The 15,169-nt window shown below is 42.5% G+C and overlaps 1 protein-coding gene and 1 long non-coding RNA gene across 2 annotated transcripts; one reads left to right on the top strand and one right to left on the bottom strand.

Annotated features, from left to right (window-relative positions):
• Positions 1–275: 275 nt before the first annotated feature.
• LOC109627684 (transcription factor Sox-10-like) lies at positions 276–4,682 on the bottom strand. Its single transcript, XM_020084412.2, has 4 exons — positions 4,372–4,682; positions 3,361–4,016; positions 2,678–2,946; positions 276–2,522 (listed from the first exon to the last, which is right to left on the bottom strand). The coding sequence occupies exons 2-4, from the start codon at positions 3,801–3,803 to the stop codon at positions 1,741–1,743; spliced, it is 1,494 nt and encodes a 497-aa protein (XP_019939971.2). The 5' UTR covers positions 3,804–4,016; positions 4,372–4,682; the 3' UTR covers positions 276–1,740.
• A 136-nt stretch (positions 4,683–4,818) lies between these two features.
• On the top strand, positions 4,819–13,050 carry LOC138411191 (uncharacterized). Its single transcript, XR_011243847.1, has 2 exons — positions 4,819–6,282; positions 12,141–13,050. It is a non-coding gene; the product is annotated as an uncharacterized lncRNA (long non-coding RNA).
• The last annotated feature ends 2,119 nt before the right edge of the window (positions 13,051–15,169 follow it).

The following is a 15,169-nucleotide window of genomic DNA, read 5'->3' as shown; positions in this document are numbered from 1 at the left end:
TATGTCCCTCTGCCTCACTGAATGGCTTTCTTTGTCTTCGTCAGTAACACGCAGTCCCCAGCCGATTAAATGTGGGGAATTAGTAGTCAATTTTAGCCTACAACACACAAACACACTAAACAGCTTAGCTTTGGTGGGGCTCTGATTGTGTTGTTATTACAGTTCACACGTCAGCAACATGTTTTTAATGTTGTTTCTTTTCACCCGTCGCTTCTATCTGCACCTTGTGTTATCTCCACAACCAGCACTGAAAAATAACAAGCATAGACTGGATGTTTTCTTTTTTTTATAAATAAATTGATTTAATAAATGACAACAATAATATTTCAACATTGCTTTTCTTGTAAGGAAGCAAAAAAATACTCAAGTGAATGTATAGCAAACACTTTACAAAACTATCCAGAATTATACAAAATGGAAGAAGCAAAGGTGTGACACACGATGCATTATTACTTACATAAAAATGATAACTACAATGGTAAGAGGGTCAGTATAAAATGATAAAAGTATGCATCACTTAATAAAAGGTGAAGCTTGTGGTAATGACCATTATTCACATTGCTGAAGAGGAAGAGGGCTGTTTGTGAGGAAGCAAACATGCTTTTGGCCTACATGCAGCGCACAACGCTCGTACATGTGATTCTAATCCTTAAGTAGGTCCCAAAGCTGGCCAATTATCTCGAGAGGTTTGGCTGAGACTTATAGATTTTAACTCAGTTATTGACTCAACCAGATGTGAGTTAGCAAAAAATGTTATAGGCACTTTAAAAGCAATAATAATAATAATAATAATAATAATAATAATGAAGAGGCTGAAGTGGAGGCTTAACGTTCTGAAATTTTGAACAGCTTCAGTCAATCAGGTATCCGTGGTTGTACTCATCCTTTGCTACTGGCACAAAATTAATAGAATTGAGGTAAGTGCCCAAGACTGAGCATTAAGCTGAAATACGTCTTTAAGAGCTCTCTTTCCCTCTCGTTTTCCTATATTTTTCCCCTTAAATGCCTAATTGTTCAGTTCAGTGACGTCCATGTAAAGAAAGGACAGAGATGCAGACTGTGCTATATCTACAAAAAGAGAGAAGGTTGCAACTATATCCTTTTCTGGCCACGTACAACAAAACACCAGGGAACATCCTATTGGAACAAAGCATGCGTCTTTTTTTTCTTCCCAAAGCAGTGGTGCAGATGTGTGAGTGTCATATCAAATCAGTCACAATAAAGTTACACCCTATAGGATATCAACAATGACAATATACTTACTACTCATATAAAATAACACAATAACATCAAACACATCCTTTAGTTTGGTTAATAAAGTCTGATTACGTCAGTCTAAACCCAGCATGTCCGGGTCAAATCCGAGTCACTTGTCGACATCTGTCCTTTCTCAGTGTCTCTCTCACTCGTCTAAACTCTTGTATTCACGCTTGCTGTACATCCCAACCTATATATTCATGATGGCACACATTTGTTAAAGGTTTATTTATTTTTTGATTGGCTGTTGACCCATGACTCACACTTAATATTGTGTGAGTTTTTTTGTTTTTTTTAACGATGTAAGGCCCCGTGGATGCGTCTTGCATTATATTGGCTAAAAAAGTAAAAACCTCTAATATAACATCAATATGGCATGGACACACACACACACAGGCAATCACACACTCACATATTCACACACACAGTCACACAGATCCACTCACACGCTTCCCATATTTCCCTCTGCTCAGCTGGTCTCCCTCAAGGTCTTGTGAGTGTGGTGTAAACAGGCTGCTCCCAGTGTGTGGGGCTGTGGGAGGGGGCCACGCTGGAGGGGTCTCCTATGGTAGTGTACAGAGGCCTCTGTGTAGGGCCCATGTAGGAGAAGGCTGAGTACAGCCCTGGGGCCTGGCTGGAGTGGGCATAGTACGCCCCTGGGGCCTGATGCTCTCCGTACTCAAACTGAGCCCTAGAGGCCAGCGAGGGGAAGGCGGAGCCGTAGTGGGGGAGGCTGAGCGGCGTGTAGGTGACATGGGTGCCCGAGGAGGGAGAGGACGAGGCCTCGGCATAGTGGCTCCCAGACGCTGACTCGCTCTTGATCTGGGCCTTGGAGGGGTCGGAGGAAGATGGAGAGGCCTGAGGCTGTTGCTGCTGCTTGGACAGCCAGGCGGAGTGCCCACTAGCGGCGGCCAAGGCGTAGGCATAAGACGAGGCAGAGGAGCCGGCTGCAGGGGCCCCGGTTCCACTTTGCGGGTGGCCGTTTGGAGGGAGGTACTGGTCAAACTCATTGACATCAAATGGCTCGATGTTGGACATCACCTCATGGCTGATCTCGCCGATGTCCATGGTGCCAAAGTCGATGTGGGGTTTAGCTCCTGATGATGAGGGACCACCGGATGTACCTTCAGCTCCCACCCCGAGGGCTCCTCTAGACCCCCCTGATCCTCCGGCTGCTCCCGCTGCCCCATCCCTCTTAGCATCTGACAGTTTTCCAGACTGGAGCTCTGTCTTTGGGGTGGTGGGGGGCGTGGGTGGGCTGTGGCCTATAGGGGAGAGAGGAGAAGGGAAAACATGTTCAGGTGAACTTTGACATCAAGTTTTATATCGAGGAATTGTGGCTCAAATTCTTTCACCATTCCTCTTGAACAAACGTCTCTCGAAAGTTCAGAACATAAATCATGTGTGCAGAGCCACCTACCAGCAGGATGGTGGTGGTGATGGTGGTGGTGGTGCAGGTCACCCAGGGGAGAACCAGCCCCGCCATTGTGCTCCAGATGCAGGGTCTTGTAGTGAGACTGGGAGTGGCTGGCCTCCCCTTCCCCCTGACTATCAGACTCACTGGTCGTTAGTTTGCCGTTTTTGCGTCTCCGGGGCTGGTACTTGTACTCCGGGTAGTCCTTCTTGTGCTGTTTCCTCAGCCTCTCCGCCTCCTCGATGAATGGCCTCTTGTCGCTCTCGTTCAGCAGCCTGGGGGGAGAAAAAAAACAACAAGGACTGATTTAGTCTTATTGGCCTTCTGGGTTAATGGAAAAGTATTTTATTTGAATATGTCTAAAAAACTGTGCAGCTATCAATCCTGTGCGTAATGGATGAATAGTGGGATGGTGAAGGACACTATATGCATCTTTGCATAAGTTTTGAGTGCACGTGTGTCAAATATCTTTAAGGACCACTACATAAAAAACACCAGGAATAACCACATTGAGATCACAAATTGCAGACTTTTACATTTAATTTCAATATATACATATTGAAGCGGGGTCCACATGTTTGAGTGTGACCCCTCAGCACATCCCTTCATTGGCCTTACGCACAGGCTGCACAGGAAATGTGCCACTGTATAGCCACACTGTTCTTGTGGGACAGCCTCTCCATACAGACCTCCACAGTTTGCCGAGGGTCTTGCTGAGCTCGGCGTTGTGCAGGTGGGGGTACTGATCGGCCAGTTTCCTCCTTGCTGCCTGCGCCCACACCATGAAGGCGTTCATGGGCCTCTTGACGTGGGGCTTTGCTTTGTTCCCGTTGTTTACGCGCACCGGCATGGGCACAAGTGTCCAGTCATATCCGTCCAGCACCTGACTCACCGCCTCTCTGATACCGATCGGGAAGCGATCGTCCTCTTCCTCCGACTTGCCTCTGGATGTGCCTCCGTCGTCCTCGCTGCCGTCCGCACCGCAGAGCGCGGCGAGCTGCTGCGGCGGCACGGTCAGAGGTGAGCCCTGGCCCGGCGGCGCTCCGGGTTGAGTCGGTGACAGTGAGTGACCGTCGTCTGACGCTCCGGGACTCAGCTCCGCCTCGGACAGGCTGTGCTCCTCGCCCGACATTATTATTATTTCTTTATTTGCAGCTAATGACAAGACAACCCTTGAATGTTAAATAATATTTAAGAAGGGGATTCAATATTTTTCGAGATATTTGGAGTCTTCGGCGATCCAGTTATTGCTGACTCTTCTCAGGCAAAGTCATACTGCTGCGTAAAAGTGTCCAAATCCTCTCCACCGTCGGCTGGAAATCCTTCTCCGCGAAAACAGCTACACCTAAAAATAAAATGCAGTGTAAGAGAATCAACTTTCGTCCAGACCACAAGTTAATTATAATTTTAGTTTTTGTTAGGAATCTATAACCTCGGTTTATTCTAAGGTAAACAGGTTGAAAGTTTAGCGGACCAAACGCGACATGTGCAGCCTCTCTAACCAATAATAATAATAATAATAATAGTAACAACAATCTTTATAATAATAATCATAATAATAATGATAATTCCAGAATATTTGCCCAATTCTTCTAATACAAAAATAGAAAATAATCAGCCGGCTTATAAACACTGATATGAAATATCCCCTTTTATCATATGATTTTTTGGTTTTTCAGAAAAAATATTACATAACTTACCAATTTAGATGTCCAGTGGTTCAACATGGGAGTGTGTGGCCGACTGTGGAGCCGATGAATGGCTGCTCTGTGTGGCAACAGCGGAGCTTAAAGAGCGCCTTGTGAGAAGGACCGGGAGAAAAAAAAAGTGATTGAAAGTGGAAAACATTCCCAGAGAGGCAGCATTCCAGCACACCGTCCGCCCCGCCCACCCCAGCGACACGCAGCGCCGCCATTGGTCCGCTAATTATCCCCGCAGCCCCCCGATTGGACGGCACGCGGACACGCTGGCTAATGCCCGTCCCGTCCGTCATTGCGACATATCCAGCAGAGAAGAGGTGAGATTTTACCATCGGAGTGGTTTTAAATGAGTCCACAGTGCGTCCATTTAGAGGCAGGACAGGGCCAGGTCTGTTGGACGTGTTGACATGTTATATCAAACAAATAAACAATCAGGAGGAGAGTCGTTGCCTCATGTGGTCACGTTCCTGTAAAAAAAAATAAAATCAGTTGGATGCAGGAAATAAAGCTCACAGTTTTTAGTTACACTCTTTGTCTGTTAAAGATCTAATAAAACCACCTTTTTATTAGACCGTCATTATAAAAGCAAAAGATACAAGTGCAGCAGATAAATCCTGAGCTCTGGGCCTGTGTGGGATGGGCTGAATTCAGGCCAGTGATCAATAATGCCTTTAAATGTATACTAATACTAAATTAATATGTTTAAACCAGGATTTCCCATGTTTCACACAGCTATGACTACGAAATAATCTATAAAAGCATCAAAATCCTTCCAAAAGAGATATTCTCACTACCCCACCAAACTATGCTGCAAAAAACATTTTTTATTTATTTATAAGATTTTTCTAGTCATATGTTTGATGTGTTCAAGTTTTTATTGGGCTATACATCATATTTGAATCAGAACTCACTCACTCAATAACAGAATTGATTTATCAATAATTAATCCCAATCTGATCAAGTTGTTATTTAATGAAAAAACTAAACAGTGGAAAGACATGCAGACTGGAAAAAATCAAGATGGAGACTAAAAGATAAACCGTGAGAGTCCTTCAGACCAAAGTCATGAACAAGTCACAATTTACATTATTTACATTTGGTTATGAGCATTATCTTTCAAATATTAATCTCGCATTTAATCCTTTCGTCCACGTAAAACGAGAGTGTTGCAGTCAGAGCTATATGATTGTTATTATTATTTCATTGCGCGTAATGGTCGATTTGTTTGTAGGCCATGATCAGTGCCTGTCCTGTGAAGCATGGCCTTATGGGAAGGAAGAGTCGACTTTAGCAGCATCTCTCTCTCACACACACACACACACACACACACACACACACACACACACACACACACACACACACACACACACACACACACACACACACACACACACACACAGAGGAGAAAATGAATGCAACAATAACCCCTGTGTGTGCGCTGCCTCTCATGTCGAGGCTGGCTCTCTGCTCTCTCCCTCTCTCTCCGCTCTCTTTGCTCTCTTTGTCTCCATCTCAGGTGAATTGTAGACATGTGATCAAACGCCCAAGCCTCTATCCATTAACCCTCGTAAATGAAAAAATGGGGAACAAAAAGCAGTTTTGTGCTGCAAACATGGAAAAAATTGATAACAGAGAGAGATGTGTGCGTCTTTCTCCCCTTATGTCCAGAGCAAAGACACCAGTGGCGCACACATAGAAAACCCTCTGCGGCAGACAGGACACATGGATCTCTCTGCTGCGACACTTCTCTGTCTCCAAACACTCCGCCGCACCACCTGGATTCGGGCCTTGGATGGTAGGGGGCTGTGTTTGGGGGTTGGTGGGTTAGTGTGTGTTGGGGAGGTGTGCACCTACATGCTGCACCCCCCAAAAGCGACCCCTGGGACCCTGGCATGAGGCCTGCATGGTGAAGTGAGTGATTTTGTCTGTATTGCACCAATACGCAGGGGTCGATGCTGCTGTCTTTGAAGGAAAGTGTTTTTAAATGTGCGTGTTGTTGTGCGCTGTGTTTATTAGGTTTGTGCAGACCAGAGGGCTTTATGTGGAGGAAGCTGTGGTTTTACGGAGATGTGTTGAGTTAGCAGCTGTGGATGTGCATGGCCCCCCAGGGAGTCTGTGTGTGTGTGTCTGTGTGTGTGTGTGTGTGTGTGTATCTGTCTGTCAGACAGGGCAAGGTGCTTTTTACTGTGTGTCCATCATTATGACATTAGAATTTTCATTTAACCAAAGCATGAATGTAGTTCATATTTTTATTTTGTTTCTCTTACATCATAGTTATGTGTTTATATCTTAGTTTATTCATGGTATTATCATTAGTCGGTATATACAGGCCTAGATTGATTGTTATTCAGGCTGTTAAAAGCTGCCTCATTTATTCTTCTGATTTACTTTATATTCCGTATATTTTTTCGCAATAACATTAATAATTAGTTTACATTTATTTATTTCCTATCGCCTCATATATACCGAATGCCAACTTGCAGAGAAACAGGCCTCTAACTTTTTGAATTTCTAGTTGTGTTTATTGTTCCTGTAAAATTTCGGGCCATATGCCACATTTCGTTGTATTTTACACTTGAGGGTTCATTACAGTGGTTCCGTTTCGGTTAAATCATTTTTGTTATGTTGAATTTTAAAGGAAGATTATTGAAAATAGATTTTATTATTTAAGTTAAGTATTTTAGTTTAGCAGCAATATCTGAGGCCTTTGTTCCATCGTATAAAATCGGTTAAGGAGAAAACAACAGATTATTTTCTGTCTTTTTGTTTTTAAATAGTATAGGACATTAAAGATTCTATTCAGGCCTGAACATTATTTTTCATTTTGTGAGATTAAATGTTTGGAAATGAGAGGGGGAGGGGGGGGATCTGACTTTTTGAGCGTCTTTTTCTCCTCAGAAGTAGAGCCGTGTCCTGAAACGTAAAAATCTAAACTGAAAATACAGGCCAAGATTTTCGTTATGTTATGCAGGGCTAAGGCTATATACTGTATACATATATCATTAATTAAAAAAGATCTTAATTAGTAAAAGCTGTATTTATCGAACCAGAATTTGAAGCCTCGTGGCCTGTGGATTATATTTCAAACGAGATATTCGATGTTTAATGAAGGCCTGTTATTTCGAAAATTATGCAATTTCTCACATTAATGTTCTTTGAATTAATTAAAAACAAAGAAGCAGACGAACTTTTCGTTTTGTTTATCATTAGTGAATTTGTCTGAAGAAGCATCAGAAAGTTGATGAGCACTTCAACCAGGTTTAAGTATATTTTAATATTATGTATTATTTTTCTTTTGTTAGAGTCCAGACAACAGGCCCACGGCCTTTTTACTTGAAGTAAGATTTGTTGCATCCAGACATGTCTTTACAATATTTTAATTTAAAAGTGCATTTTAAAATTAAAATCGTTTTCTGTTGCAGATGTCCAGTGAAAATAAATTAAGTGAAATTGTGAACAGCAAATGTGAAGCTGTTGAGTCTAGGAAGAAATTTGAGAAGCCCAGAAATCTATCCCTCAAACCGTCTCAGTCTCATTTTCTGTGGTACTTATTACTTAGTATTTAGAGCTCATTCAACAGGACAAGACACAGATGGTTTGTTTTCATTTATGCCATTAAATAAGAATTGTAATATTTCCCCCCCAGCAGTGAAATTCAGTGAGGAATTTTGACTATGTAATGATTACTCTGCACTTATTCATGATCGTAGAGGTTTTAAAAGATCTTTTTGGATATCACCAAATAGACTTATGAAAATCCCAGGTTTGCTGTTGCACCTTAGCAATGAAAATTTCAGATCTTCATAAATATCTCATTTCGAAGATGTATAGCCAACATGTTTGGAAAAAAGGAAGAAAACTGAGTCAACATGGATATTACACCTGTTGCCCAAATCATAATGAATACATATCACCTGTTTATTTGTTTACATGGCTTATTTAATTTAATTTGAACATATTAAATAAGAAATGAGAACATCACATTTTGCTCTGAACCTAAACGCGCTATGCATCCTCAGTCATTCTCCATGTCCTATGAGACTATCATGGGCCTCGGGGCAACTTGTTAGAAAATAGAGCTCACATGGTTGCATCAGTCCCTGCGCTAACCTGCCATGTGACTGCAGTAATGGGCCTCTCCATAGCTGCACAGACCACTGTGTCACAAGAGCCCGTTTCCTGCGGCTTCTGGTTGGGAAAGGGGAGAGGATAGGAGGACGAAGTCTCATGATCAGTGGCGAGATCAACAACAAAGATCATGCATCAGCAGGAGGTCAAAGAGTCAGGCCTTCAGGTGCACACTAAGACACAGGCAGCCCCCTTTTATTCCCCCACGTGAGATCTGGATGAAACTGGGATGCCTCAGGGCGGTGTGTTCGGGGTAGATGAATTCATTTCTGGATATATTTTGTAATAGATAGAAAATAAGGGGATCAGACATGGGGGGGAGGACAGAGAAAGAAAGACAAAAAGAGAAATAGAAAAGAAAGAGAATGACCTCTTGCTTTGGCCTCGATACTTGAACAACTCCCAGGGGAAATTCTTGAAATCTGACAGCGGAGAGAAAAAGTCAAAAAGAGAGAAAAACAGAGAGATAGTGAGTGTGTGTGTGAGAGGGAGAGAGTGTGAGAGGGATGCAGATAAGGGAAGCATGCGCAGCGGTCAAATATTCACATGCTGGGTCACATTCTGCATTAAACTGATGTATAATTGGTGGAAAGCATTCATTCCCATGTCAATAGGCACATTGGGCCTGAAATGAATGGCGTCATTTGTTCGGAATGATGACGACCCCAACAAAATGAGCCAAAATTATATGTCAGAAATTGCAAAAGACTGGTACAGAGGCATACTTTTCTTGAATTCATCACAGCACGTCCCTGCTACATGAGGCTGAAGAGGCCTGTTTAGAAAAATGATTTTATCTGCAGCTCCAAGGCCTTTTCTCATGCTCTGCAGCGTTTTCTCTGCGTTTCCTCTGTTCAGAAATGAAATTTGCTCTCAGGCTTTGTGCAAAAAGCAGTCAGTGGCTCTCGCTCGGGGAATTCCAGCTCCGACTCTAGACTATCAATAATTATGACCCTCATGTGACTCAAATATTTTGACTTTCACGCTGAGCTGTACGTCTCATCAACAATTCTTCCTCCGGCTAATGTCTGAGACCTGCACAGTGATTTGCAGCACGTCTACAAAAAAGGGAGACTAAATTTCTGCACCACCTCGGAGGGTTTTGTGGGTCAAGAAGTGATTTGCTGTGGCTGGGTGTCATCTGAAGTACAATATTGACACGTGGTTGAAAATGAAAAACAAGGGTCCTGTTGGGATTTCTAATGAGCTGTTGACCCGTTGGTTGAGAATGCTGGGAACAGCTCAAACTCTTGGAACAAACCGGTGAATTCATCCCAAGAGGGCTGCAGGTGTTTTCTGGGTTTATCACTTGATTTATTCGTCGTGCATACTGTGTAAGTGGTGATGATGCAGTGACACGCTATACGTGGGGGATGAATAAAAAATGATTCTGCTATCTGACCTCTGTCACTCCTCTTTCGCCTATTTTCACCCAGTGAATTAGTGCAGCTGCACCACACTTAAATGGGTCCCCCTCTCTTTCTCCTCTGGGAGTGTATGTGGCCGAGCATGAATCCTCTCTTTGTGCTCTGTCTGCACAGTTTCCCCCTCCTCTATAGTTTCTTGCCTTCTTCGTCTTTTTTATTTGGGGAAGAGGGGCTTCAGTTGCGATGGCGGCAGCACTGGCGAGCTGGTGGCAGTGGTAGGGATGGTGGTGGCGGCAGCAGGGAGGAGGAGGAGGAGGGTAACTTGTTGGACCACATTCCTGTGCAGCTGTGGAGGCTGGTGCAGGGTGGGGGGTGGAGGGCAGGGCAGGATCATCATTGCATTGCAGGCTATCATGAATGGCCTATTGTTCGGGCGGTTTGCTGTGTCCGCATCTCTTTGCCACAACTGCAGCCTGACTGAGAGAAACGGAGGCACAGAAAAGTGAACAACTGTGGGAGATAAAGAAATTTAGAGATGTTTGGAGAAAACGATGAGAACATGACGTGAGGGTTAAAAAATTAAACACGAGTGATGGAAAGTGGGAGGAAAAGGTCATAAACAGATTTTATATTTGTGCCTCTGACTCAGATGCAGGAGGATGTGAGAAGTCAGAGTGTAGTGGTGGTGATGAAGATGGGGATGATGGGGACATGGACAATGGTGGCATTCATGTTGTGACTATGACGGTTTTGCACGCTGTTTAGTCATGCATTTAAGTTGGCTGTTAGACTCACTCACATTTCTTCCCCCTGCAACACAGAAAAAAAAAATCACTAGTTATAAATGTTTCCTCCCTGAACTGTAGGAAACTGATTTATGTGTCAGATCAAGTTTACAGACATGATGTTTAATAAACTATGAAAAAACCACTATGTCCTGTTACACTGGTGGAAACATGATGTACTTCTGAAAGCTGCTTTCATTTTGATAATAAAACTTGTCAGAGCTGTTTGTAACTTCAGTGACGTTTATTATTTGTCGTCAAATAACAAAGCTGGCACTAAGCAAAGAGCGCACACTAGATCCAGATCAATGACTGAATGTTGGTGTGAGGTGCTGCACCTTATAACACGTAGAGCACTTTTTACAACAGGTTATGAAAGGTAACTGTGGTGATGTGTGCTGCTGTGTGACACATGATGGATTTTATAAAGGACAAATCTATCTATCTATCTATCATTTATCTATCATCTATCTTTCTATCTATCTTGTTATCTATCTATCTATTCAGTGTTGTGTTTTTCTCATCAAGATCAATGAAATTCTTGCATTCTTTAAGAAAGTAAAAGTTAATTCCTGTTTCTGCAACAAAACTTAATGGATTCTTCCCTGACTCAGATCGCATCCAAGTTTCATATTAATCCTGTAGTTTTAGCTTAATTTTGCTTACTAACAAACTAACCAGCAAACAGACAGGGGGGAAGCAGAACCTAAGTTAAAGTCAAGTAAAGTAATGTAAAGTGTAATCATATGGAAACAGGTGAACTCTCAAGTCAGTCATCTTTTAATATCAGAGGGTTTCTTCAATCAGCCTGCACCTGAGTTAAGTAGATAAATAACAGCTTATATGAGATGCTGAAGACAGCTTCACACACACACACACACACACACACACACACACACACACACACACACACACACACACACACACACACACACACACACACACACACACACACACACACACACACAATTTCTCTATGACTTCAGAGGACATCACATTTACATTAATTTCCTGTAGGCATACAAGTAGTAACCATGGTTACAACTTAAAACCCTATGACTTTAACCTAACCCTAATGTATTGTAACGTAAATAATTAGTACATTTTGCCCTCCAGTATCCACCTAACACAGGAATAATTTACAAATGCTAAAAGCCCATCTATATCAACACAATAGGATACAAGTAGAGGGGCTCCTAAACTCTTAAACCTAAACCTAAGTAAAACCAAAATGTAAACTTTCAATATGTCTTCAAAATTTGAGGTATGTTATGGGGACATGCTTTTCTTTTTGTACCCATGTGACTGCGTCAATAGTCACATGGGAACCCCCCCCCCACACACACACACATAGCCATAGGGTATTAGGTCATGCTTTAGGCCCATAGCCACAAGCTTATGAAATGCATCAGTCTGTCCCCTTTCTTATTCAGTTATGTCCTGTGTGATGACCTGTTTCTTGTGCTTTGACTTCGTGCTGTCCCTGCAGGTGGAGCAGAGGTGGGCAGGGCATCAGCGGAGGGTCATCAGCAGGGTGACATGTCCATCGCACATCTGGACCCTGTGTGCCAGCTGCTGCTTTTCTGAAAAAACTCAGTTCCTGGCTCGCTCCTGCCTAAGACACCTGTGTGGTTTGTGTTGCTTCATGTTTGCACTCACACACACACTCCACCTCCACTCTGCTGGTCTTATACTGACCACATATTAAGTTTAAGTTCTCCTCTCAGATCTGTTCCTGTATAATTGTTAGAGCTCGGTTGTGTGCATCTCCTTGTTTTGTCATGGCCACGTGGCTCAGTGTGTGGCAGTGATGTTACTTATTTTTTACTTTATTTTTAGAGTTGACTTTCAAAACAGTTTTTTTCAGTTTACTCCTGCCTTTTTACTCTGTTACTCATTACACATTAACAATGCAGGATGTGTTAAATCACTGCTGTTTATCAATACTTGGAATTATTGTTACCTCCGCCAAGTGTGTTTCCACCCCTGTCCGCTTGTTCGTAAGCAAGATTACACAAAAACGATTAAATGGATCTGGATTAGGGAGAAGATCCAGAAGATTGTGAGATAGGATGTTTCGCCTTAAAAATAATTTGTAGGCTATAGCTTTCATTTTCAGCTTTCATCTAATGGGTTTTATATTCAATATATTCAATAATCTTGTTTTTTTTTATATACAAAAAAGATCCGTCTCTCTGTTTCCCCACTGCCAAAATAAATAAGTAAACACACTTAATTTAAGATTTTACATTTCAACCACTGCACCATCCCCAAATAAAAAAAACAAAAACAGAAAGAACCGTGGACATAACATTTTATTTGCTGTGGTCGTATATGTGTTTGATGTGAACTGATCCAAAACCACAAATAAAGTGATGTTTCTTTTATGAAAAAACAAAATCTGTGTCTTCATTCAAAAAAAACAACAACTCTGAAATGCCACAAGGGCCAATAACTCAAATATGTGTTTTAGGAGATTTCTTTTTCTTTTTTTTTTAAAGAAGAGCAGGAGAGACAAAACAGAGAAAGAGAGAAAGTGGAGCAGACTTTCAAATTATGACTTCTGAGCATTTAATTAGTCTGTGTGAACCAAAGAGAAGAGGAGAGGGCCTGAGGGGTTTGAGGAAAAGATGGCCACATGAAAGAGTCCGTTGTTGTCCGAGCAGAGGGAGAGATAAAAAGGCTGCAGCCGGGCAGAAAGATGGATGAGATATTTGGGAGCATAGAGTGAGAAATATGGTGATTTATGACATTCCTCGTGTCTGTCATTTTGATTTCTTAAAAAAAAGGCATGAATAATTATTAGCAACCTAATATTTCCACTGTGTGACAGTGGCAGTGTTTGTCACACAGCCTGTAAAGGGCAGAACGATTTCCATTTGTCCTTTTCACAGAGGAATCAGATGAATATATAGAAAGGATGTCAGAATGAGAACTGTAGACTGATGTCCAGAGACATGATGTATTAGTTGTTTAGAAAAGTATTCTTATTCCTGTTCTTATTATTACAACAAAATATACTGCAGGTAACATTGGTCAACCTTGCAACTTGATAAAAGGATATAAGACCTACTTACAGTAAGTTGTATTACTGATGGCTGTGCATTTTGAGCTTTTATTTATCTGTAAAATGACAATATCTGTACATTTGATAAACTTCTCACAGGAGATTTTTTTAGACAGTGTAGATACAATGAGAAAGTGTGAGGAGAGAGGGAGTGTATAAACACCCAAAAATAGAATTTGAATTAGGAAGAAACTGTTACTTATAAATTACAGTTGAGAAAATTCTGATATTAAACATAACGTTGCCGACCCATACAAACACAAAAGCAAGATCTTAAAACTTGATTTACAGCCAGTAGCTTAGCTTAGTATGAAGACTGGAAATAGAGGCAAAGTGTTACCCAGTGGTGGGCAGAGGTGTTGTTAGTAAACCTATTTAACCAAACGTTTTTCTTGAAGACACAACAACTACACAACACAACAATCTATTATTGATATTAATTTTACTTACTTGAGGAGGCAATTTTGTCTTTATTTTACTGCAGATAGTTAGATACATATAAATGACATGTAGCAAGGTTCTCAAGGTTCTCGCTGTTGTTCTGAACTCAGTATTCTCTAATCCTCCAGACGAGCACATCGTCCATATTTTATTGCAATAATCACATCAGCAACAGTTTTGCTATCGAAGCCTGACTGATTATACTGAAGACAGTCTGTCATACAGGAAAAATAAAAATACAAGACAGAGGAGGGCAGGCAGACAGACAGTCAGACAGACAGTCAGGCAGACCGACAGTGAGACAGACAAGCAGACAGACAGACAATCAGAGAGACAGACAGGCAGACCGACAGACAGACAGACCAACCGACAGACAGAAAGACAGACAGACAGACAGACAGACAGGCAGACAGACAGACAGACAGACAGACAGTCAGGCCGACAGGCAGACAGACAGACAGACAGACAGACAGACAGACAGACAGTCAGGCCGACAGACAATCAGACAGACAGTAAGGCAGACAGGCAGACAGGCAGGCAGACAGACAGACAGACAGACAGACGTATCCAGAAGATGTTTGCCCTGTGGTGCTTCTCAGCCCAGTTCAGTCAGGCCTCCTCTGCTTTAGCCCGAGCTGCACACAATGCTCCTCTGTCCCCCCCAGCGAGCTGGTTCACAGCTCCACAACACAACACGGCTCATTATGGAATCAAAGATCCCCCGGCCACAGCTCCCAGTGTCTAAATACTGTCCCCTGCTGAGCACACACACTGTCGCTGGCTCTGGTCGCACAGCCCGAGGCCACAAACAGCCAGTTAGGCCAGAGAGGGCATGCAGATACGCAGGGTGTCACGCACATTAAAGCGATCACGCACACCCACACACACAACCTACATGTGGATGAACACACACCACCTTCTTAGGTAAGATCCTAGTCAGCCATCAGCGGCATTAGCAGAGGTCACAGGGGTCACCCAGCTGCTCTCCCTCATGGACCCTGATGACAGGG

This window comes from Paralichthys olivaceus, chromosome 8 (assembly GCF_024713975.1).
Source record: "Paralichthys olivaceus isolate ysfri-2021 chromosome 8, ASM2471397v2, whole genome shotgun sequence".
Lineage (NCBI taxonomy): Eukaryota > Metazoa > Chordata > Actinopteri > Pleuronectiformes > Paralichthyidae > Paralichthys > Paralichthys olivaceus.
The sequence above is the reverse complement of the archived record's forward strand: the minus strand, read 5'-3'. Positions and strand labels throughout refer to the sequence as shown.

Coding starts and splice junctions, on each gene's coding strand:
- LOC109627684 (XM_020084412.2), bottom strand. CDS start 3,803: ATGTCGGGCGAGGAGCACAGCCTGTCCGAGGCGGAGCTGAGTCCCGGA. Junction 2,947..3,360: donor ACCCTCGGCAAACTGTGGAG/GTCTGTATGGAG, acceptor TTCTCCCCCCAG/GCTGCTGAACGAGAGCGACA. Junction 2,523..2,677: donor TCACCACCACCATCCTGCTG/GTAGGTGGCTCT, acceptor TCTCCCCTATAG/GCCACAGCCCACCCACGCCC.